The sequence below is a fragment of the Phodopus roborovskii genome, unplaced genomic scaffold (genome assembly GCF_943737965.1).
Source record: "Phodopus roborovskii unplaced genomic scaffold, PHOROB, whole genome shotgun sequence".
In the NCBI taxonomy this organism is placed as follows: domain Eukaryota; kingdom Metazoa; phylum Chordata; class Mammalia; order Rodentia; family Cricetidae; genus Phodopus; species Phodopus roborovskii.
This window is the reverse complement of record NW_026125397.1, coordinates 20,968,613-20,993,976: the sequence shown is the minus strand read 5'-3', so window position 1 is coordinate 20,993,976 and position 25,364 is coordinate 20,968,613. Positions and strand designations below refer to the sequence as shown.

The 25,364-nt window shown below is 41.0% G+C and overlaps 1 protein-coding gene across 1 annotated transcript; it reads right to left on the bottom strand.

The window, feature by feature from the left end:
* Nucleotides 1-1,435: 1,435 nt before the first annotated feature.
* On the bottom strand, nucleotides 1,436-25,364 carry Hdac2 (histone deacetylase 2). The gene is made up of 14 exons (XM_051175543.1): nucleotides 25,214-25,364; nucleotides 15,676-15,788; nucleotides 14,465-14,582; nucleotides 12,498-12,572; nucleotides 10,906-11,044; nucleotides 9,104-9,245; nucleotides 7,808-7,900; nucleotides 7,624-7,732; nucleotides 4,938-5,078; nucleotides 4,589-4,697; nucleotides 3,928-4,058; nucleotides 3,427-3,582; nucleotides 2,430-2,487; nucleotides 1,436-1,807 (listed from the first exon to the last, which is right to left on the bottom strand). The coding sequence occupies exons 1-14, from the start codon at nucleotides 25,263-25,265 to the stop codon at nucleotides 1,777-1,779; spliced, it is 1,467 nt and encodes a 488-aa protein (XP_051031500.1). The 5' UTR covers nucleotides 25,266-25,364; the 3' UTR covers nucleotides 1,436-1,776.

Sequence of the window (25,364 nt, the reverse complement as noted above, 5' to 3'; positions counted from 1 at the left end):
TGTTTACGGGCCTAGAGAATTCTTGTTAAGTATGTAACTTACTTGGCATTTGGCATCAAGCTTTTGCTTTTTTACTTTTGAAAATTTCCCACAGCTTTTAAGTTTTTTGTTTCCTATTTAAATCTCATGTTTGTGATGAAAAAATGTGGTTCTCAGTATCTCTTTCTTCACTGTTCATTTCTTAACCCTTTCTTCACTGTTTTTTTAACCATTTTCAGAAAATGTTGCCTTTATTTCAGCAGCACTGAAGTTTTGACCTTTGTCTTGACAGTTGTTAAGTGACCTTATTCACGCTGCACAGAATCACTTTTACACGTATGTAGAAACCGTGGTTGCTATGTAAACGTCCCAAGTCACCTGTCCTGAAAGTGCTGTAGGTTTAGAAGCTTATAAAAATGTAAACAGTCTCCAGATACACTCAAGGAGCTGTGGCATCTTCAAGACATAATTCTAGCAGATTCATACAACAGAACTTAATATAAGGGCAGACCACAATACCACAGGACTTGTCCAAGGGATGCATTTCACTCGTTTTATGAGTACGACATACTGCAATAAAGGGACTGTGCTTCCCTAGCTCTTAATGCCATAAAAATTATGGACTGCCAACAAATATACAGCATGAGGGGTAAAACCATGGACGTGGAGCCTGAAATCCTCACGACAGCGGCGGAACATTCTCCACTCTTCTACTAACCTGTCCTTCTAATTCCAAAGTAACCTGGTTCTAGAAAGTACAATGAATCCACCAACTTTGGCAAATCCTAACAATATTAGCATTCCTCTTCTACATGATGGAACAGAAACTGCTTCATCTGTCTGCTTTCGACCATAACAAGGAAAGCAATTTTAAATTATATTCTTCCCAAAATCTTAAAATGAGAAGATACTCAATGACGAACTGCTGAATGACAAATCATGCTGTTTTATTTCTTTGATTAGAAACCCCTGGCAGTGATCTACTACAGGACAAAAGCCAGATTCTGCCAGCGGAGTTCATGCTACAACATGGTATAAGGACACTCTGATGAGATGCCCCACGCATGTGTGCAGGGTGTGTGTTGGGAACAAGCAGCCCTACAGACAGTTCAGCAGACACATACCATTGCCCATTTCAATTACAGGCTTGTCTTTCACTTTACAATTTCCATTTCTCAGTTTTGAATCTTTGGTTCAGTTCAATGACGATTCCTTCACCCCAGCTGCAAAGCTTATGCATTCTGGAGATAAAGTATACAATTCCAGTCACTGCACTGGCTGGGCTAATCAGTGCAATCAATGTTGCTTCTATTGCAGAGGGAAACACACATTAGAGTGAGCTGGTGCCCAGTGAAGCCACTGAAGCTGAAATCACCTTTGGTATATTCTAGTCCCACAAACACCATCAAGTCACTGACATGGAAACAAGTCTTCGAAATAAACAGACAAAAGACAATCCAAGTACAATTTTTTAATAAAGATAATTACAAAAGATGGAAAAATCAGCTCAGAAAGGCCAATTGCTTTTTTTTTAATAGATACTGTTTTTGACATAATAACACATCAATTTAAATACAATCACATAAAGCATGGTGGAAAAGAAAAAGCAATTTTGCTTCATAATTAGAAAAACTCACAATAAAACTTGCCAAGGAAAACAAAAACAAGCCATTTTGAAAATAAATACGGTCCATGCCAAAACAGTATAAAATGAAGCCAGGAGTCCTCAGACATCAAAGGTTTCTCATCCCATATCGTCTCACTTTTCCAGAGGACCCTGAAGTTGGGGAGTCAAATTCAAGGGTTGCTGAGTTGTTCTGATTTGGCTCTGTTGAGAGAGGTAACATGAAATATTAAAAATGGTAGTCTTGGTTTAAGAGCACCGGCCTAGCTACGGATCAAGTCTCGTCAAATCACACCAAGACATTCAGTATTATCTCTGAGCAATGAAAGTCTTAATGTTTTAATCTTTTGATGGTTTTACAACTAAGCATTCCAAGTTATCCTTAAAAATTAGCATCAACTGTGTGTGGCCAATCACACATGCTTGCTCGTGACATGGAAGAGGCTCACTCTCCAGCTTAGACCCTCACTTTAAAATTCACTATGTAGCTCAGTTGATATTTAAATTCATGGCAATCCCCAGGTCTCATTCTGCATACTTAGCCACACATGCATTCTGACAAGAAAACTCTCAAACAGGTTTCACCTAACCCAGCCTGTCCCAACACCAAATATTCCAAGCACAGGAGTTCAAGCGTTAAGAAAACTATGATCACAAATGAAGTTTGAAGCAATGTAGTCTAGGACACATTAGCCCCACTCAGAAGAAACGATCTCCTGTACGATGTATGTTTCATGTTCTTGGGTTAGCCTGTATGTCAGTATACGTGGCTCCCCCAAACACATGTGCGGCCTTTACAGTCTCTAAGGTAAGAAGCATCACTTACCCTTTGGTATCTGTTTTCTCACCACTACTGTCCTTGGATTTGTCTTCTTCCTTAACATCTAAAGACAGAAGGGAAGGATGAAAACCTATTCTGAAAGATAAAATAGCCACACTTTATCTTAAAATATAAACAACGACTCCTGAATCGTCACCAGAAAGTGTCCTTAGCTCCAAGCGAGTGAAGCAGGGGCTTTACTGTCAGCATGCTCTTTCACTTCTGGTCCTGAGGCATGGCGGCACTACAGGAGCCATGGTGAAGAGCTTCTGACCAGTGTAGCACACAGGTCAAGAAAGCTGTCTGTCAGTAGGGAAGGACTCACTCGGTGGGTAAGAGTGTGTGATGGAGGACTATGAGGCAGAGACAGGAGGAGCTGAAGATGAGTGTGTTTGCGAGCACCTTTACCTGCTGAGCTGTCCTGCAGGTCCACCAGCGCTGCACCCCACTGTTCTGACCTTTTATTTTGTAACTACCACTAACTTAAACTTCCTAAGTTGAAAATACAATCCCAGGTGTGCAGAGTGTTTCTCCTTGTACAGCAGGAGAAATGAAGCTGTGGCCTAACAACAAGGTGCAGGGACATCAGCATCGCAGGTATTAGACACTGCAGGGCCCCATGTCACTTCTCCTACGAATGTACATGCTGAAAGTCCCAAGTTTACTACGTTTCAGCGTTTGGTTAATTTTGGCTAGCTGAACTTGTACTCACAGTGCCAAAGGGGCGGTAGTGGTTCTCACTCTAGGATCTGGCCTATTGATTTTATCCTTTATGTTTAAAATTGATGGTAAGAGACAATTTGCCCCATCGCTTTCTTATTTGGAAGAAACTGAGTTGGGTGTGGTGGCACATTTCTGCAATCCCAGCACTCAGGAATCCGAGGAAGAAAATGGCTTGACTTGAGGTTAGCATAGTTAAGTAACCAGAGCAGCTTCTAAAAGCTGCAATGCGGCTCTTACGTGTGACAGTGACAATGAAATATTCATCAAACCACAAACTGACCTGTCTTTTTGTCCTCTGACTCCTTCTTGTCCTCTTCAATCCTAGCTTTCTTTGCTCCCTTCTTATGATCGGCAACATTCCTACGACCTCCTTCACCTTCATCCTCAGAATCTGAGAATTCTTCATCGCAAGCTATCCGCTTGTCTGATGCGCGAACTAATACACAAAAGATTTTAATACATTTGACATATACATACATCTACAGCACATATGAGCAGTTACCACATTCAACTCAGCCCACTGAGCAAAGGGAATACTTCCCAAATATATACCATGTGCCTAAGTTCTGGACAGAGCCAATCTGTGTAGTCACACAAAATATAACAAGTAATACTACTTCAGACTTGGAGACATCAGGAAGATAAATAAATCTACAAGCAATTAAGTGGAGCAAAGGACAATCACCACGTGTGTTAGTGAAACATGCTTGTGTAGCTTCAGTTTGAAGTCTTATCTGATGAACCAGAAAAATGCAAGAATACGTAGCTAGGGCTTCCTTACTAGAAACCCTCTTGTCCGGGTCTTCTCCATCCTCATCCCCACTCTCTTCATGAACGGCATCTTCTGGTATCGCTTGCATTTGAACCCCAGGTGCATGTGGCAACATTCGAAGATTTTCAAATAAACGTTGTCTAAATGACACAATGTATTAGACAAAACCACTTTATGTAAACTTCCTGGGATACACAGGAAGGAACATTAAACAAAAACATCATCTTTCATGTAGTTAACTACTCACTGAACGAAATAACATTTAAACTTCAATTCTTTGCACATACGAATTGAACCCCCCAGCTCAAGAGGCAGGCACTAATTCATCCCCCATTTAATGATGAGGCAACACGTGCACTTGTCCAATATCACCCACCTAGTGTAGGGAAGAGAGCACACACCCACACTGATGTAACTTTCCACGTCAGTGGAAAGCAAGAAAGGTTAAATTTTACTGCCCCTTGACAATTTAAAAATGCACTTGAATAAAAATGTTTATTTACAAAAGCTGAACATTTGCTAATATAGTAGATTAAAAATATCAGTATTCTTAAAGTTTCAAATCCTTTTAAAACAAAGAAAAATACATGATATACACAGTTAAAATAGCATCCTTGATATGACCTTCTATAGCCTCCTAAACTTTCATTAACATGAAATGATTTCTTACTTTATCTTTTCCATATATTCTGGAGTATTCTGGTTTGTCATGTTTGAAGGACTAATATGCAGTTTGAAGTCCGGTCCAAAATACTCAAAGTAATCATTATATGGTAACTCTATTAAAAACAATGAAAAACAAGTTACATACTGAAAGCTAACAAACCCAATCAAGATCCAGTTAGAGAAATATTCCCAAAGGAAGGCTTCGAAGTGAACACACAGGGAATGATCTCATAGATTTGCAATCTAACCATCCATCAGTGAGATTGCACATTCCAGGCGTACAGCTGTAGACTCACCCATTCATCTACTTGTACACATCAAATGTCCTAGTAGATGCTGCAACTAACACTTACCATTAGGGATTTCACAATCCAGAGCAACTGCAGTCTCGTACGTCCAACACCGAGCAACGTTTCGGATTGTGTAGCCACCTCCCCCAAGCATCAGCAGTGGCAGGTTGAAAGTTTTTACTACTTCTACACATTTAGCATGACCTAAGACAAAGAAGATTTATGCAACAACAAAATAATTTGTAGCAACTTAAAGGAGGACCTTAAAATGATAAATACAAACAAATTGTACTCAACAAAATAGGGTTTCTATTCACCCAGGCAGAGTGCCACACACCAGGGTTAACATCTGTGGTGGCAGAGGTAGGTGGGTCAGAATTTGGAGGCCACTCTGACCACATAGCACAACTTTTGTCTTCAGGCCACCCCACCCCAAGACACAGATCAGGGGGATGACGACAGAGCTCTTTCCAACAAATAACTACATTAGTATAAAATATGCATATAGATATAGGAGACATTCATGTGAGATCCCGTAAGGGAGAAAAAAATTACTAACAATGAAACACTATACAAATTCTAATTTTTGTTCCTATTTCCTACACAGACATGTGCGGCTTAATTATGAAAGGCTGTATCATAAAGTTTGATTGTAGATTGTCTTCAGGTAACTTACCAAAGATTACGAACCTAACACAGGAACAAGTTATGAGTTACCAGTAACTTCTGGCGCCATTATCATTCAGACATATAATTCAATCATTAAAAAAAGAAAACCCTCAATGATAACAGAAATTCATGCTTGTTAAAAAGTACTTTACCCCATTCTTTGTTTGTTTTAAACTTAATTTAAAAAAAAAAAATTCCTTTTGAGTGACTTTTGCCTGGTACTAAGATGGTACCTATGCTCAGCATAGACCATGAGGCAGTCTTGGGGTCTGGTTAACTCAGTATGTGATGCTTTTTCTGTTTTGGTAACCTTTTTCATAACAAAGTTTAAAATAATTTGGAAAAAATTAAAGTGGCATAAAGAAAACAAAATCCCCATTTCAGATAGAATCATGTGGACATTCGTAAGGACAGAGGTTTCTCTGCCAACTACAGCAGAGCAGCAACAACCAGCATCCCTTCTCAACACCCAGCCCAAGCCAAATGACTATAAGGGATTTTATAAAATGAAGGCTAGAACCCCTAAGAGGAAGAAGCATGGAGAAGAACACAATTAAGTGGGGGAGTTGGACATCAGGTGGCTGACTGACTTCACCAGGCATGAGAGAATGGAGTTGAGTCTAGTTGCAGAAAAGTGTATTTTGAGTCTGAAAATGGAATTGTAGATACCCTATGTATTTTACACAAATGAAATTCTACCTGGGGAAATACAACATAGATGTACTGTAAGGGTCAAATGCAGTTTATAATGGAAGCTACTACTTTTTAGATACAAACACTAGAATTGGGGTTATTGTTCATTGTAGAGTATAAGTTCCTAGCACCTAGATAGACAGGTCACTTCTGGAAACTCTTATCTGCTTTGACACTAGATGACTAGTTAACACTAGAGGCAACAACATGGAGTGTAGCTGACTGAATGCTGACCTACCAAGAACGTGGGCAGCTAATTTTGTGTGGCCAACTCAATACAAAGTAGAGTAACAGAGTATACCACAGTCCTAAGGCTGGTCTGCAGAGTGCAATCATAACAATCCATATCTAGTTATTTTAAAACTTCTATTTTAGAATTCTTTACATCCATCTTATAAGAGAATGCAAAGCAAGATGTCTTCATTTAAAGTTAATTGCTACTGCAAAGTTTACTCAGAAAAAAGGACTCTACTGCATCATACCCAATGTGCATGACAAGTCATTTCTGACCCAAACATTAACTTTACTATGAAGGCTTATTCTTTATAAAGATTTATTCTAAGCCGGGTGGTGGTGGCTCACAACTTTAATCGCAGCACTTGGAAGGCAGAGGCCAGTCTGGTCTACACAGAGTTCCAGGAAAGCCAGGGCTACACAAAAAGAAACCCTGTCCAGAGAAACAAAATCAAAATAAAACAAAAACAGTGTTCTGCCATAATGCAAGGTAACAACTAAAAGGGAATGGAGAGCACACTGATCAGGGAGAGTCAGTGGAGAGCACACTGATGATCAGGGAGAGTTAATAATAAAACAGAAGCAGAGAGCTCTGTGTCCCACTAGACCCGGGAGGACACTTAGTCCAAACAGGAGACCAGAGGACCATTGTTAGAACAGAGACAGAGCACCGGATACAGCGCAACAGAATATATCTCCAAATTCACAGGTTAGCAATGAGCAAAGAGAAAACTAAGGCAACAAGGAGTCAGCAGAAAGGTGACTCGTGCGCTGCTGCTGTTAAGCAAGCGCCACGGCCCACACTCTGACACCTAAGAACAGGCGTGGGAAGGGCATACAGAACAAATCCTCATCAACGGAACAGCAAACACATAACTTAAGCTGGCAACAAAGGGCAGGTCTTCTGGAAAAACTGATATACCTGATAAAAACATTGACAACTGCCCCCCACCCCCCAAAAAGGGGAAAAAAGACATTGAAAATACAACTACAAAGTTAGGCATCAGGTTGGCAAGCAAAAAATATCAATGAGAATTTAAATTCTTTCTCAAACTACTTTTTAAAAAACATGTGTGTGTTGTGCACCGTGTGCAATGTCTGGTGCCTGTGGACTCAGAAGGCGGTGCTAGATCCCCTGGGAAGCTGTGCTCACCTTTGACGGTGAGGTTGAAGCAGCCAAGTCTATCACCGGACAGCGAGTCTGCACCACACTGCAGCACCACAGCGCTAGGCTGGTACATCTCCATCACTTTGGAGATTATCTAGACACAGAACGAGACACATTAGTGTCTAAGGATACTCCACAACCCCAGTTTACTCCTGACAGCAGTACTTACAGGCTTAAAAATCTGTCCATAGGACTCATCATCTATACCATCTCTCATGGGAAAGTTGACAGCATAGTACTTTCCTTTTCCAGCACCAATATCCTGTAACACAAAAATAGGTCTTAACAGGTTATTTCATAACAAAAAAGCCGGACTTATTTTGAAATGACTAGAAGACCAAGTAACACAAAATTGAAAAAGGAAATAATAATAAAGAAAAATAAGCAAGTGTGTGATCCAGCACTTGTAGAAGTACTTCCTAAGCTCTAAGGCAAGTTTTAGAGAAGAAAACTTAACAGTAGCATATGGTTAATGCAAATAAAACACAAGTCTTGTTGCTTGGGATGGAGAATGGGCTGAGCACATAAAGCTCAGTGAGTTAGATCCCCTGAATTTGATACCCAGGACACACCCATATGGTAAGAGAGAACAGACCCTTGCGTGGTATCCTTAACATGGCACTTATATCCCTGCCAACACAAAATAAAAAGTTCTTACAAACCTTAACCTGATTAGGTATGAAATAGTTTTACAAATGTAAATGCAAACCCCATTTACTTCATCATTCTCAAACTGAGAAGTGTCCTATGACCCAGAACCATGGGTAGGGCTCTCCAGACCTAGCAGCCACAACATCCATTGTGCCTCCCTGGGATCACATGAAACCCTGTGACCAAACCCCTAGGTAGGGAACCAAAAATCAGTCTTCCTTCCATGCCACCTACCAAGATGCCCTGGGTCCATGTGGTCCTCTGTGCCCTGGATCCTGGATAAAGACCTTGTCTGGGCTCCCCTAATCCACCACCACATAAAGACAGTGTGATATCCGGTACCTGACTACTATAGAAAACTGTCCATACCCACTGTGACACCAGTCCCTGTTACCCAAGGACAAACTGCAGAACCCGCAGAGACCACCGAACTTAGTCAGATCGACACCTATGCCTAGCTGACTTGAAATCAATTCCTATACCCCATTCCAATATAAACAGAACACCACACACCACTGAAATTGCCCACAACCCGACAAATCCTAACAGTGAACAATAATCCAAACAATTGCTGAACTAAGGGGAGACCATGAATGTCCACCAAGAAACCCCCCATGTCTAGGTCCCATCGCAAATAAACAACTAAACTAAGACATATCTGTACCAAGAAACAGAGCCAACAATCTAATTCTAGATGCCTAGGTCCCATGACAAATACACAAACAAACAATGAACAAAAAACTAAAAAACATGGCTTCTCCAGAAACTAGCAACCTCCTAAATTCATCTCATATTCTGGAAGATTTGACCTTACCCTTAAGTCTCCTGTTCCAGGAAAGTATTCCCCATATTTATGGAACGAAACTGTCATCACACGATCTGTTGTATAAAAAGCTTCCTCAACACCATCACCATGGTGGATGTCTATGTCAATATACAAGACTCTCTGGTGGTACCTGCAAGGCAAGCAGAAGCAAGCAGAGACTCAGGGACTTGTTGTGCAGTGTACAATGTTCAGCTCTAACTCACTGCCAGATCTTTGAGCAACTAAGAAAATCTAGGACTCTCTTCTATACACGTTAAAGGCAGCCATACACTTTTATATATTCACACCCAAAGATTATGCCAATTGCTACATTAGAAAAGTTCAGCAGTGCCAGGTGTGGAGGCACACCCATTTAATCCCAGCACCGGGAGGCAGAGGCAGGAACATCTCTGAGTTCGAGGCCAGTCTGGTCTACAGAATGAGTTCCAGGACAGCCAGGGATATACAAAACAAAACCAAAACCAAGAAAAAGGGGGAATGGGGCCCGTAGATGGCTCACTGGTCAGGAGAAGTGGCTGCTCTTCCAGAGGACCCAGGTTCAATTCCCAGCACCCACATGGCAGCTCACAGCTGTCTGTAACTACAGCTCTTCTGTCTTCTGTCCTCCAGAAACTGACATATACGTAGGCAAAACACCAACAAACCATAAAATAAAAATACATCTCAAGGAAGAGTTAAATCCACTGTTTAAAGTAGTAAAATGATTGTCTTGTCACTGCAGGCGATTCAAGAAATTTTATTTATTATTTATTCAAAGATGCCATGGCTGTGCAATGCAAGCTGACATCAAACCAGGAACCCATCATGTTCTTAAGCCCAGAAAAACAGCAATAGAGAATCTATGAACATTGCAAACAGTGGGACTCATCATAGTAGCATTTCTTCACAAAGTTAAAAAGGGATCATAATCTCAAAGTTCTCAGGGGGCCAATGTGTTAAACGAGCAAGGAAAGCTGCTTACCAAACCAATTAACTGAATCATGTTCAATTTTACCAGGTGAAGGACATACAGACAAACTGAGTTGCTCCAGACTCTGAGCTTTGAAAAGAAAAATTCAGCAAATTGCTCAGAGTTGAAGGCAGTGGAAAAAACTTCAAGCCAATTAAAACTCATTTCTGGGTGAGTCAAAGGCACATTATACTGTCAATGCTGAATCTCTGTTTATTTAAAGTGTCAATACCAAGTTTTAACTGTTGGAAACGACATGTGGAGCAAAAACATTTTCAAAGCCTGTAAAAGACAAACAGCAAAAACCTCAAATACTACTAAAGTATTAATTACACTCTGTAAATCTCCAAATCCCTCGTACCTCCTTATTCTCTGAAACAGCAGTTAAGAATAAATTGCAAACCTCTTTCAGCAATCAGGGACAACTGTGTCTGTGAGAAGAGAGCAAACCCTTTCCAGGTGAGAGAGCTGGGTCGGCCAGGCTCACCGAGTGAGTAGACACACTTCCTTTAAAATAGGTTTCAACGCTTTGTCTTCAAGTCATTGTCAGCATTAACACTTCCAGAGTCTTAGCAATCATTTATTAGCTAAAACGAATGCAAGCCTAAATTCACAAACTACTTCTAACAACTTTTAAGAGGACATTTAATAATAGCTTTAGACATCTGTGCTTCTTTCTTCTGACTCTTCTGGAGCAATGTACTACTTTCTCATACCTCTGCAATGGCTTATATGAAAGACTCAGGATTAATCTATCACAATTATTTGATATTCTTTAAAATCACTTTTTATCATTAAAAGAGATTTGATCACAGGGAAAGTGTGGTTTGAACGAACTTACTTTAGTAACTCGAGGATGGCAAGCACAATATCATTAACATAGCAGAAACCCGATGCTTCTGACTTTTTGGCATGATGTAATCCTCCAGCCCAGTTGACAGCCATATCCGTTTGCTGCCGGTTTAACTTCACAGCCCCAGCTAAGAAGTAGAAACATGTTATAGTATTTAAAATATTTAAAATAAAAAAATCAGTTTACACAAAATCTCTTTAAGTGAAGCCCCATTGAATATGCCACGTGCAAGCAAAAAAAGATTTGGCATTGAAAAGCTTAGAATTATAATTTAGGACTATTTTCCTACAGTTTATCTAATTAAATAGCAGTATACATGAGAAGTTGTAAAAATGGCAGAAAAAGTTTCTAAGTAAATACAAAAATTTAAAAACTGTTTTCTTAATTGTTAAACAAAGAAGTTTTAAAGTCTTGATCTTTAATCACAGGAGTTTTAAAGACAATTACACTTTCTATTTTGAAGCTGAAATGCCTCCCCAGTGTTGCAGAGTATCTGTAAAGAGTACTGCATTGTATATGTTGCAGAATAATTGTTTAACTATGTAAAGATTTGTTGCACTTGTTTAATTATGTAAAGATGAATTACTGCTTCACCTTGTCTGCCTGCCTAAGGCACCCGACTAGTCTAATAAAAAGCTGAATGGCCAATAGCAAGGGAGGAGGTAGAGGCAGGATTTCTCAGAAGAGAGATTAAGTAGGAGGAGGAATTTAGGCTCAAGGAAGAAAACATGGAGATGACAGGCGGTGGGCAGGGGGCCAGTCAGCCAGACATCAAGCAAGTATTGACACTCAGAAATAAAGGTAAACAGCCCTGAGGCAAAACATAAATGAACAGAAGCAGGTAAATTAAGCTCCGAGTTAAGGACAAGCACTCAGAACTAACAGTAAGTCGCCCTGTCTTCATTTGGGGGGGGTGGTTGGCAGCATGAGGAAAATCCCAACTACACCCCAGAACCAGGTGAAGGACTGAGTCACCCTGTGGAGCCACTGGCGGGTAACGGGAGAGTTGAGGTCGGACTTTAGTTTACTGCAGGCTGATGTTAGAAAGGTCCTGCAGCAGGCATAAGGTAAATGGGCTTTCCCCCTCCAAGTGCATCCCCACAATGTGCTATGTCCCAAAAGTCCCAAAGCAACGCGTTAGTCATGGGTTACACCCGGACTGTGAACCAAAAATCAACAGTTCTTTTCAAAGCTGTCTCAGGTGGAGTTTCACTAAGGGAAGATAAAATAACAATACCATACATTTACATGCCTGTAATCCCAGAGTTTGAGAGGCCGAGGCAGGAGGATATCCATAAACTCAAGGCCAGCCAGGGCACTGAGTGAGACTGTCTCAACAACAAAACTAAACAAGAAAACAATCGCCATCAAGTTGACATGACAGCACACGTCTGTGACCTAAGTATTCAGGAGATAGCTGCGGGGGAATATGAGTTGGAGGCCTACCTGGGTGACACAGTCTAGCAAAAACAAAATAAAACAAAATTTATCATCTTAAAATGTCTGCTTTAGACAAAAACTACAAAGACACCATAGCCCCTTCAGATCATGTTTAAATACTAACGACCTAGGACACTCACCAACTGAGCCACCAGTGGAGAGCTGACAAAATTCAAAGAGTCCATCAAATACGGGACAGTCTTCTCCAACGTTAACTGTGAAAGATGAATTTCATTAACTTCAACCATTATGCGAATGACTGAAAGCTTTTACAAATGTTTTTGTTTCAGGAAGTCATACAGCAAAAATAACTCAAGAAAATTATATTTTAGTCAAGACAATTATATTGTTATCTGTGGAATAACATTACCAAATCTTAACATGATACTTTAAGTATCTCTACCCAAGCAACCAACAATAACAACAAAAATCAAAAATCAAAATCATAAAGTAAAATAGGCATAAATCTGGTTTTCTCCTTAAATAATTTTTAAAATTATGTAGTTCCAAATCCTAACTCATCTTTAGAAACTCCCAGATGCACACAGTATCCGTAACTGAAGTGTGTTAGTATTAAAAAAATATTAACAGATATTTTATATTTTGTTTTTTTTCTGTGGCTAACATTGACTTTAGAATATGCTAAGAATTAAAGTGTCATGGAACAAAGATCCAGAAGAACGGGTACTGAGACAAGAAGATAACTCATACAGGTACATATGTCATACTGTCATGACATGCTTGGTTCCTTGTGCTGAAAGAAAACACTACACATTTCTTCATACTTTATATACTCCTCCAACTTACAACCCCTTTAGGAAGAGGACAACTCTTTCACAGACTTACAAATTACAGGTACTAGAAAGAAATCACCTTCAGTTTTTTGTTGCTCAAATATGATTTAATATAAATCAGCATGACAAAGGCTTTTAAAAAAGTCTGTCATATACCCAAGCATTATCCATACTCACTGTGTAAATCCCAAATGAAAACAACAAAAACCCCGTTAAATGAGTAATATTTGTCCTATCATAGCCTGTACTGATCAAATGGGAGAGTCTCCAGTAGAGAAATAAATTAAGTGTAGGAGCTTTGGAAATTCTTATCAACTAAACTAAATCTAAAATATAATCATCACTGAAGTACATCATAGAAAGTCCATCTCTCACTGACTCCAACAGTAAGCTTCAGAAGATAGCATTCCAAATGCTTTAGGATATTCTGCAATACGTCTTTTTTGGGGAGAGGGGGTTTAAGACAGGATTTCTCTGTATTGCTTTTTTGGGGGCCTGTGCTGGAACTAGCTCTGTAGGCCAGGTTAGCCTTGAACTCAGAGATCTGCCTGCCTCTGCCTCCCAAGTGCTGGGATTAAAGGCGTGCACTACCAATGCCCAGCCCTGCAATACTTCTTAAATTCAATTTACTACCAGTCTCTAACAAGAAAACTCTCTAACAAAAGAAAACATGTAGAAGAATAAGGAACACTTCACTAATGTCCACTGAAGGGGAAAGAGTCTTCATATTACTGCCACATAACTGAAGCTTGCGAACCGCAGAAGGGCAACCTCTGTTTGAGGCCGGCCAGGCTCGTCTGCACTAGCAAGCTTCAAGACAGCCAGAGTTACAAAGTGAAACCCTGTCTCAAAACCTTAGAAAACAAACAATAACAACAAAAGTCTGAAATACTATTTTTCGTTTTTTGTAAATCAGCGTGACCTCCCAACCAATCCCAAAGTTATCATGGGAGCATAATAAAAAGTAAGACCAAACTGACATTCAAATTGGTTTGTTTTCTAACGTAACATTAATAATGGTCCAATGACTTTCTCAATTAGTAATTCTTTAAATATTTTAAACTCAGACAACTCTACACATAAGCCCTTGAAGATATTTATTTAAGCCTGGCAGTGGCGGCACACAACTTTAATCCCCGCACTCAGGAGGCAGAGGCAGGTGGATCTCTGAGCTCGAGGCCAGCCTGATCTACAGATCAAGTTCAAGGACAGCCAGGGTTACACAAAGAAACCCTGTCTTGATAAACAAAATAAAACAACAAGAAAAGATTAATTTACTTTCATCACTATAAAATACGTGGTTTACAACTTACATCTTTGCATCTGCTTACTATACTCAGACATGTTATCTGGTCTTATTGATCGTAGAAATTTGATATACTCATCACTGTGGTACTTTGTCATTTCTTCAGCAGTAGCTTTATGAGGCCTCTGAAAAGAAGAACATCAAGATACTGGGATTATTAGTTGTTACATCAGAATTCTCTTCAAATGAACTAGATCCACCCGAGTAACAAATTACAAATCTAAGCCAAACTCATATGTTTGTCTTCCAGGATGAAGTAAGCCCCTCTGAAAGGTAATGTCACAGAAACAGGTCACATGTTGACATGTTCAGGCTCTCACTCCCATCACACGCTTACTGCTCTCTAGTCATTGATTTTCGCCACTCTCTTCTCACACCATCAGCTTAAGGTCTACCCTGGCCTTGCCTTTGTACTAACTTTCCTCCTGAAGAGCTAGCTCCATTTCACTGATGACATACTTCTTCCATGAGGCTTCCCATTTCTGTAAAATACCTGTAGGTACATGATTCCTTCCTGCACCACTGCTTAGGATTGTCAACTGTTTCCAACCTTCTTCTCCTTGGGTAGTTAAGCATCATCCTATCTTACACTTTTTATATACACCTCTGCCCTTACTATGCACACTCGTAAGGTGGCTGTGTATTTTACATTATTTGTTTCCAACCTGACTATCATCGACAGTATTTTGTATATATGATAACCAGATAAACAAGATTAATTTTCTACAAAACTCTTGCCAATTCTTGTTAAAATTACAATGTATTTACTTGCTTTTAGAGGTGTTTGTGTCATTGTAGCCCTGTGGGATCTAAAGACAGCTGGGAGAGCTCTGGGGACTGGACTCAAGACATCAGTGCCTTTTTCTATTAAATTTTCTTACCAACACAGGTCAATTCTCTTTAGCAGCACAGGCAATTCAACAGTATTGTCATAAAAATATTTGGTACATTGGGCAAAGCTCTTCTTCAGAGCAGCATGGCGTGAGGCGGTGGTTTAAGGTGATAAGGAGGGAGGGAAGAGACAATCAATCAATCAATCAATCAATCAATCAATCAATCAATCAAACAATCAATCACTCCTACACCTCAGGCTTCTCTGATGAATAAAACCAGAGGAGCTGTCTTCCTTCAGATCTCTTCATGCATCACCCACAGCAGCGTAAGAGACTTCCAAACAAAACACTAGTTTCAAAGAAACAGTGCCGAAGGAGAACTTACATATATTTCCATTTTTCGGTATAAACCATAATTTAGCAGCAAGTTATGAGTCATCCGGATTCTGTGAGGTTTCATGGGATGACCCTGGCCATAATAATAATTTCCAATATCGCCTAAAAGAGAAAAGACACCTATTAAACAATGCAGACATTTATATGAGTGTTCAACCTTAAAAAATTAATTACTTCGAGTTGTTAAAAATTAGATTATTTTTGTAGCAGTCAAATTTAATTAAAAATATATTATACAGATTTTATAAATGCTTTCTTATTATATAGCTCATGAAGCTCTGGCTGGCCTGGAATTCTGTATAGAAATAGATCAGGGTGACCTTGAACTCACAGAGATCTGCCAGTGTCCACTTCCTCAAGTACTAGATGTGTACCAGTACTGCAATCTTAAATTAAGCCTTGTTGTTTTAAGGACAGGGTTAATGGGTTTGGGGTCTAGCATTTAGTGTATAAACCGGTGTTGAAACAGTAAGATTTATAGCCTGTTAAAATCAGTTCAACTGATCTCATAGGATTTTGGATGTTTTATCTAAATGGCAATATTAATGGCATTTCTTATTTGTAAGAGTATCCCTTATAGGACTGTCGAGATGGCTCACCAGTTAAGAACACTGGGGGAACCTGCTGAGGACCCACCTAGTGCTAATAGTCATCTGTAACCCAGTTGCAGGATCTGACATGTGACCTCCACAGGCACCAGCAGTGTGTGTGATCTGTTTACATACATGCAGGTAGACACTCAGGACATAAAATAAAAATGAATACCCTTAACCTTAGAAAAGTAGTATGTACTTTTTTCTAAATTTGTTGATAGGCTTTCTCATTGTCAAACAGTACAACCATACCTAAAAATATTTTGTTGCTGAAAATCAGATTTGGCATTATTTTATGTGTTGCTTTAAGACACTGGCATCTAAGGCATTTTAACAGACAGATTACAACCATCTAGTCCTGAGGATAAGACTATTCTTATTGCCCTGGAAATTGCCATGAATGTGTCTTAGCATACATACCAAAACTTTCTTTAGACCCTAAATTTCAGTTACCAAAATAGACACTGAACATTTAAGCCCTCCCATAACACCAGTTCAACTGCAAGAAATTTCTGTGGGGTGCCAAAAAGTCATCCAAGAAGTGATACTAGCTGAACAAATTAAAACGTACCCCAGGCCTCAAGAATGTATTTTATATATCTAAATTTACAAAATAGATAACAAAAAAAACTTCACTAGGAATGGATTTCACTTTAAAATTGGAGAACCAAAAGTCAGAAACATTTTCTTCCCTCTACAAAGAAATGAAAACAGCAGAGGCAAGAAACAATACATCCTGATAACCTGTGTGGACCACTGCTTTTTTAAAATTACACTTTTGTTGTGGAATAATCTTCAGGCGAACTGTGAAGATGTGTCTTTGCCAAGACAACTTCTGATTGGTTTAATAAAGAGCTAAGTGGCCAATAGCTAGGCTGGAGGTATAGGTGAGACTTTCAGGCAAAGAAGCCAGCCAGCCATGGAAACAGGAGATCCATGATGAAAGACGCAAATGGTAGAATGTACATTAATAAACATATGGGTTAAATTAAGCTATAAGAGCTAGTGTGACAGTCCTAAGCTAAATCGAGTTTTCCTAATTAACAACCCCAGTATCATTATTTGGGAGCCGGCTGGTGGGACAAAGACTTGTTGCTCATGGTGCCCAACATGCAGCTCGAATATCCAGACATAGGGCCCGAGAAAGCTAAGAAAAGTTCTGGACAAGGAGCCTTCAGTCTTTCAGGTGGGCAAGAGCTCACGGGCACATAGAGGCACAGTTCTTGGCCCCTGCCTTGGGCTGAAGCCAGCTGCCAGTGCCATGTGCCAACACCATGCACTGAGGCTGACATGGCACCTGGTTAGAGGATGCTGCAGGAGCCCAGTAAAGCCAGGCCCAGCTATAAAGGCGTACTATGTTTAAATATGTGCTTAGATGCTGAAGGAAATGACTACAGTCATAAAAATGTAAACAGTTTTAAGTAATAAGGTCTTTAAAGAGAGTATTATCTTTTTAAAAAGCCATGTAAAGATGGGAACACGCAGGGCATCTGAGCCCTGTACGGTGCTTTGTTGACTTTGAACTTCTGGATGCCAATGGGCAGAGAATGGCAGCTGCTCAGAGACACTGGACCGTGGAAAGGACTGCTGGATTAAACCTAGACACTTTAGGGATGTCTTGGCTTCAAAACGGGAGTCATACAATGTGTTGCATCCGGGGAGGGTTCTGCTTTTGTTGCCATGGGAAATGAAAAGCTATAGATTCCTTCAAAGTTAACAGAGATCAGATCTGACCAGGGGAGACCTCCTGAGGATCTTGGCTACACACATGAGAGGAAAAGCCAAGAAAGACTACCACACAGGTAATGTATAAGCTGATCCCTCAATATGGAAACAGCTCGGAGACTGAGTGACACATGATAAATCTTGCTGACTACAGAATCCTCATGATTTTATTATTACATGCCATCCTTTCTTATGACATGGTTAGGGATTTATATTACAGTCCAAACAGACTTATAAAGTTGACAGATGCCTTTTACCTGCTTAAACATAAAACAAAAAATTATCTTTAACAGACTTATATGCACACTTCGAATTCCGTATTTATGTTAATGTAGATATATGTTACCTTTATGTTTTCAAAAAAAAGGGGACCAACCACCAATAAAGGTTTAAGTGGTCCAGGTAACCCAGCCTCTCAAAATGCCTCTGTCACAGTTTCCTCAAAATTTTACATCCAAAACAACTTCAAAGCTTCGAGCTTAGCTGGATCAGCCTCAGACTATCCAGCCGGAACAACAGATAACGGTTACACTTTCCCATCACATCAAGACTGGAAACAATTAGCTCTCACAAGACTGGACCATTATCCCAATTTTCTCAGGATCCTCTGAAGATGCCTTTCCCCCAGACAACAGGAAGTAGTCTAGAAAACACGATGTCCACATTACCAAGAGGTGGTGTGGGTGGACTTTTGTCATTTGGTGGGTTATGGATGTTTGTCTTTGTTTAGAGTTCCAAGTTGTTATTGGTCAGGAAAAAACTAAACAAAGGAGATTAGATTCAGGTCTATGTCGATTAGATAATTTGGGAATTTTAAGTGTTATCCCATTTTTGTTCAAATACTTAAATATACTTTACCAATCAATAACATTCAGAAAAGCTTGACTCAAGATAAAAACATATTATGTACTAAAATTGGGGCAGCATTGTACAATCAAATCTATTTCTGAAGCAAAAATATGTAAACATCACAGTAAGTAGGATAAAGTTAAAACATGGAATCATATTAATTCAGGATAAACCTTTGATTCCAAGTGAGTAAAAAAAAAAAAAAAAAAAAAAAACTTGTGATTTTCAGGACTGTGAAATGTGCTTTTCACCCCTGCCCACAGATGAACTGTCAAAAGAAATCAAGGGAAAAGAGAAAGAATAAAAAGGCTACTGTGAATTGTTGTCTGCCATACAGCACTAGTCGTGTATAAGGTTTTAACATGGCTGGCCCTTCACTGAAACCTCCTGAGCCTGGGTCTCCACAATACTGTCTTCCTCCATTTTGCCCATTCCCTAGGCCCACTCCCTCCAACACCCTTTAAATCTGACCCAAACAGGCACTAAACTAGGTACCTTCAACACCTCAATGATTTATGAGCTCATCAGCTGAGAAATACAATTTCAGTAGCTGCTTGATTTCAGGCTCACACAGGTAACTTTTCAAAGTATTTCCATTTGACCTAAATAAAGAACTCAAATACACAATGGCCAAAATAGAGCCCTTGAGTAGTCTAACAACCTTGAGTAGTTTCAGGTCCATCCAAAAGCTCAACCCAGAAATCAGCATTCCCAACTATAACCCTGTGTCTGTTCAAGGCACCAACAAGTTTTCCCCCCCCCCAAACCAGTCTTTAAATGCACCCGTTTCTAACTAAGAGACAACTGTTTCATTCTACGCAGAGAAACATGTATTTAATTCTTGTATTCATCCTAACTCACACATCTTGCCAATTCTCTTAAGAGAGTGGCTGCTACTCTAAAAGTTTCAGGGCACTCTCTATAAACAAGTCAAAGTCTCTGCCAACCAAGTCTGCTGTGGCCTGGCCTTATGGCTTAGCCTGGCATCCCTTGGCACCATGTCATCTTTTGGTGTGACATGTATGGAATGACACTCCACGGACTTGGCCTCTCCAGCGCCACAAGAAGGACTTCTTAAAGGCTGATGTATTTTCTTCCTTGAGTTGCTTGTTTGTTCTCTCTACCAAGGGTTCCCTCTCTTACTCTACAACAAACAACCATTTCCTTCATAAGAAATCTTTGTCTACATGGCACACAGCAGGGACTTAAAACAAGCTCGTGTTTCTGAACCCCAAATTGACATCACGTATAAGGATAAACCACCAGAACAATGAAATGGACAGTGAACATCACTAGAGTAGAACACCAATGTTTCATTTTGCTAACATAAGAAATTTTACTTTTCTTCACCAACTCACACTGTTTGACTAATCTGATAACATTTAATTTTGTTAAGGAAAAGAAACAATTATTAATATGTTGGGGGGCAGTGGCAGAACTAAATTCTACAAAAGAAGACTTTGGATTCCAGATGCTAGTAGATGTCCTTCTATATGTTTCTCTTATTGGTTAATGAATAAAGTCCTGTTGGCCAACAGGAAAGCAAGATAGGCAGCACAAGGAGACAAGGAGGATTCTGTGAGATGTAGTAGGAGGGTCAAGATGTAGGGACATGAGAAGATGATCCGGACCCTCTCTAAGGTAAGATAAGACCATGTGCAAACACTTATATTTATAGAAATGGGTTAGCATTTAAGACAGAGCTAGCCAATAAGAAACACTAGTAACAGGCCAGCAGCTTTATATCTAATACAGTGTCTTTGTGTGTTATTTGGGGCTGACGCGGCTGTGGGGCCAGGCTGGCGGGAAAACTGATCTTAGCAGGAATGGGAAGTGGTAGTCTGAAGGAGTATTCACCTGTTTCTCTCTATGAAGTAGAGAGCCCTATCCATCCTCCTGCCTGTAACTACAAGAACTAAAGGGCATGGTGCGGCTGGAGAGTAGTGAAGAGCACCTAGCATTCTTCAAGACCCAGGTTCGGTTTCTAGCATTTAAATGATAGCTCAGAACCACCTCTAACTCCAGTCTGAGACTCCCAACACTCTCTTCTAACTTTCAAGGGCACCAGACATGCACATGGTGTACATTATCATGTAGGCAAAACACTATATACAAAACTATACAATTAAAAAAAGTAAGACTGTGTATGAGTGTTTTATGTGAATGGGCTCTACCTACAATACTCACAAGGACTCACTAGTCGTTTTTCATCAATCATTCAAAGTTCAAGTTTAGAAACTGTCCTCTTGAAACTTACACTAGCAGAAGAGAACAAACAATCCATAGCAATGACAGGCAGAGAAACAAACACGGTAACTGAGGCCGAGGAAAGCCTCTCTGTCGGGAAGAACTGCGAGGGAGGCCCAGGATGGAGGAATCCTGTAGAAATGGAATTCAAAAGCCCAGGAAATATCTTTGGAGCTACCAACCAAATTTAAATGCTGTGTGCAGCAAACATCAGTATTCACAAAATGCCACAATGCTTCATTAGCATGGGTCTGTCACCAAAAAACAATTATCCATTTCATGACAGTAAGGATTATCCAGCGGCTAAAACCAATGCAGTTGTACTAAATGTTACCTAGCAAGACATTGACACCACCACTTTAAACCAAAGTAAATCTGGCAACAGCTGGCTGCTCTGTAGAAGCTTTGTATCTGTTAAGTCAGTTAGGAGTACATTTGAGGGCATGATTTTGATAACTGTGGTAGTCTTCATTTGTGTTGATTTTCCCTGGACCATGTCTCCAAACATTTTGATTATGATTACTCCATCAGAGAAAAATAAACAAAGTGTAAAGCAACTGATGCTTAATTATATAAATTATGCATACATTCAATTCTATTATACGGTATGCATCAGATGGCATTACAGGACTGATCCCAAGCTTCACTCTAAATATGGCATAGTTTACATTTCTAGATCAAGTATTAAAAATATGAGTACTGCCGGGCATTGGTGGATCACACCTTTAATCCCAGCACTCGGGAGGCAGAGGCAGGTGGATCTCTGTGAGTTCGAAGTCAGCCTGGTCTACAGAGCTAGTTCCAGCATAAGTCATACAGAGAAACCCTCCCTGTCTTGAAAAACCAAGGGGGAAAACATGTGAACATTGCAATTAGAACCAAATGTACTTCAATCTGCTAAATTACATTTAAGAAGAGAAAAAAAAATAACATCAGTTTAAGGTCAGAAAGGATCTAAGTGTCTACCCAATTAGCTATAATTTGCTATATATAATTTTTACAAAGTATTGATCTTTTAGTATATAAAAGAATGAGCAACATTCAGATGTGTTTCTGGAAGCTATGGAGATAAGTCAGTAGCCACAGTTCACTAATTAAGAACAACTCTAATTTCTCTTCTGAGGTATAGGGATAGCTCATATAACCATATTTCAAGGTTCACAGAAGATCAGCGGCTCTGTGATCTAAAGGGTACAATTCCGAAGACTATAGAACAAAGAGAAAAGCACATTTATCCTCAGAAGTATTCTTCATTAAGTGCATTGAGAAAGCACTCTATGAGTTGCCAAGAGGCGCCGGTGTGTGCTATTGGCCACATTAAACCTATAGATAGACAGACAGACAGACAGACAGGACAGCCACGGCTACAAAATTTGCTTCTTCACTGCTTTTCTTCTCCTTCCCTCTACTTCCTCTACCAACCAAGTTAAAACCAGCTTAGACTGGAACGGCGCTGGTATGAGCCTTTAGTCCCAGCACTTGGGAGGCAAAGGCAGGAGGATCTCTAAATTCGAGGCCAGCCTGGTCTTTAGAGTGAGTTCCAGGGCAGCCAGGACTATACAGAGAAACCCTGTCTCAAAAAAACAACAAAAAACCCCAGCTAGCTTAAACTAGGATATTATTCAAGTCCCATTACTGCAAGCATTGCCCTTTGCCAACCCAGCCCTTTGTGCACCTATATACTTTCTGGTATAAAAATTACTTGACTTGTACCCTCTGTCCACAATTTAAAAGACAGCTAAAAATCATTGCCATTTTTATAAACAAACAAAGTTGGGTTTGGGTAATGAAGATAGAAATGTAGAGAATAATTTGTGTAGTCTAGCAAGTCACCCCATGCGAATTAGCATAATCATGACATCAAATTAAGAAGCTCTGTGGTTAGCTCCCTCCAAATGCAAATATTCAGAAAGTAAGTACATTAAGCTTATTCTAAATACACACCAAGTGAGAATAGACAAGAGACAGATAACCCAGCAGACTTCCACCCTCAGTTAAAGAGTTGGTTGCTTACAACCAGGTAAGGTAGTTGTAACAGCTTAAGTCAAAAATCAAATGACTGAAAAACCCCTCCATTTCTCCCACCTCTGTGACCAGTGCCTACCCCACTCCTCAACAAAGGCTCACCCCCACACAAGAACTCAGCAACAAATAGCTGCTCAGGATACAGCCACAGTACTGTCTGGTTCTACAACAGCAGCTGACAGCTGAAGGGCCTGAGCACTGGTTCCTACTGTTAAACCTTTCCTTTGACCGCAGGTTCTAACAAAAGGAAGCCTTTACTTTAGAAAGGCTATAATTATAACTTTTCAAATTATTTTACAGGGTTACATCCTTTCCAATCATCAGAGAATGCAGGACCAGTGTTTGCTACGAATCTAATTTCCCAATGTAACTCAAGTTTAAATTGACATGTTCTCCCATGTCTGCACTCCACGATGGTGAAATTCCAAATAAATTTGCTCAACACATATAATCCTCTGAAATTTGCCGTTTAAGCTGGGCACACTTTTAAGTACACACCTTTAATCCTAGCACTTGGAGGCAGAGGCATGTGGATGGATGTCTGTCAATTAGAGGTCAGCCTGGTCTACATAGTGAATTCTAGGACCGTCAAGGCAACACAGAGACTGTCTAAAAAGAGAGAGAGAGAGCAAAAGCCCCCAGAACAAAACAAAACGCCATTTAAATAGTCTTTTCTATTTTGTCCTAGCTTTATGCAAGGTTTTTGATTTTCCAGCACTGACATGGGTGGCTTTTTTTTTTTTTTTAAATTAAAAACAGGCATCAATGCCCAACGGTGGTGGCACACACCTTAGTTCAAGCACTTGGGAGGCAGAAGCAGGAGGATTTCTGGGAGTTCAAGGCCAGCCTGATCGAGTTCCATGACAGCCAGAGGTATACATAGAGAAATTGTCTTTAACCCCCCCCCCCCCGCAAAAAAAAAAAAAAAAAAAACCCAGGCATTAAAAATTTCTGCCAAACCAAGAACATGTAGGACTATTTTCAAGTTAAAGTTTCATTCAGCCTAGGTCTCTAGGCTCTTATCTACCTCTCCAAGATACTGTAACTTCAGCAGCTCCCAATTTTGTACTGCTTTGTAGATATCTGTTAGGTCTTTCAGGTCAATGAGGCTAGTTCTGTCCAATTATCCCTTCTCTCTAGTAATCTACTAATAACTTGGTGAAATCAGCAATACAGGGCATCACTTAGTGAAACTGAGACCGGCTCAGCCTATAGAACTCAGAGACGCACTGTCCATACCCCAAGTCAGAGACCCCCTTACCGCTACCTTGTACCATTCACTGAATTGTGAGCACCACCTTACCTGTGTGGAATATTTAGTTCACTTCTCAAAGTTTCCTGCAGCAGGGTCCCCACCACACTGGGACCGACTTTCTAAGCAAGATGCCCATGCTCTCTCTTAACCCCCCGCCCCCCCCCCAGAGCAGGGTACACACAACTGCACATCGAACAAAGAGCAACCAAGAAGTGGGTGGTAACCACCTCCCACAGAGGCATGCTAGGACCCATCAAGCAGGACCTACTCCAAGCTTACCTCCCTCCCCCTCTGCTCCTTCCCCCGGGGCCTACCTAGCTGCAACTCCAAACCCCTAACTGTCACCGAGGAAGTGCAGCCCTCCCGTCTGAACCCCGAGAAAAGTGGCGCTCAAAGAAGCCGGCGAACAAAGGCGAGGGATGGAGTCCACGCAAAACACGAGAGCGAGAGACGGCGCCGCTCTGCGACCCTGGCCCCCCGCCAGCAGCAACTCCTCCGCAGCAGCCCCACCCGCGCGGCGGGGTCCCGGGTGAGGCTGGAAGCGCTGCGCAGAGACAGATCGCCAGCGACCGGGGGACCCGGGGGGGGGCGGGGGCCGGGGACGCGGGGCGGAGCTGCAGGCCGCCGGGCTTTGTGCAGCCGGGCCCTGGGTGGGGGGGGGGGCCGGTCCCAGGCAGTTGGCCCCAAACCTGCGCGCGCCCGTGCGGACGACCCGAGAGGAGCCAGGGCGGCCGTGCCCGGGCGGCGACCGCGAAGCCGGGCAGGCCGTGTCCGTGTCCCCGTCCCCGCCGCGCCCTCCCCGCAGCCCCGCCGCAGGCTGCCCTGCCACTCACCGTCGTAATAGTAGCACACTTTCTTCTTCCCGCCGCCTTGACTGTACGCCATGGGCTCGGGACGCCGCCTCTCCGCCGGCTGCGGCTCCTCCTCCGGCTGCTCCCGCCCGCCGCGGCCCGGCGGCCAGACAAGGGGAGGCTGGGGGGCGGC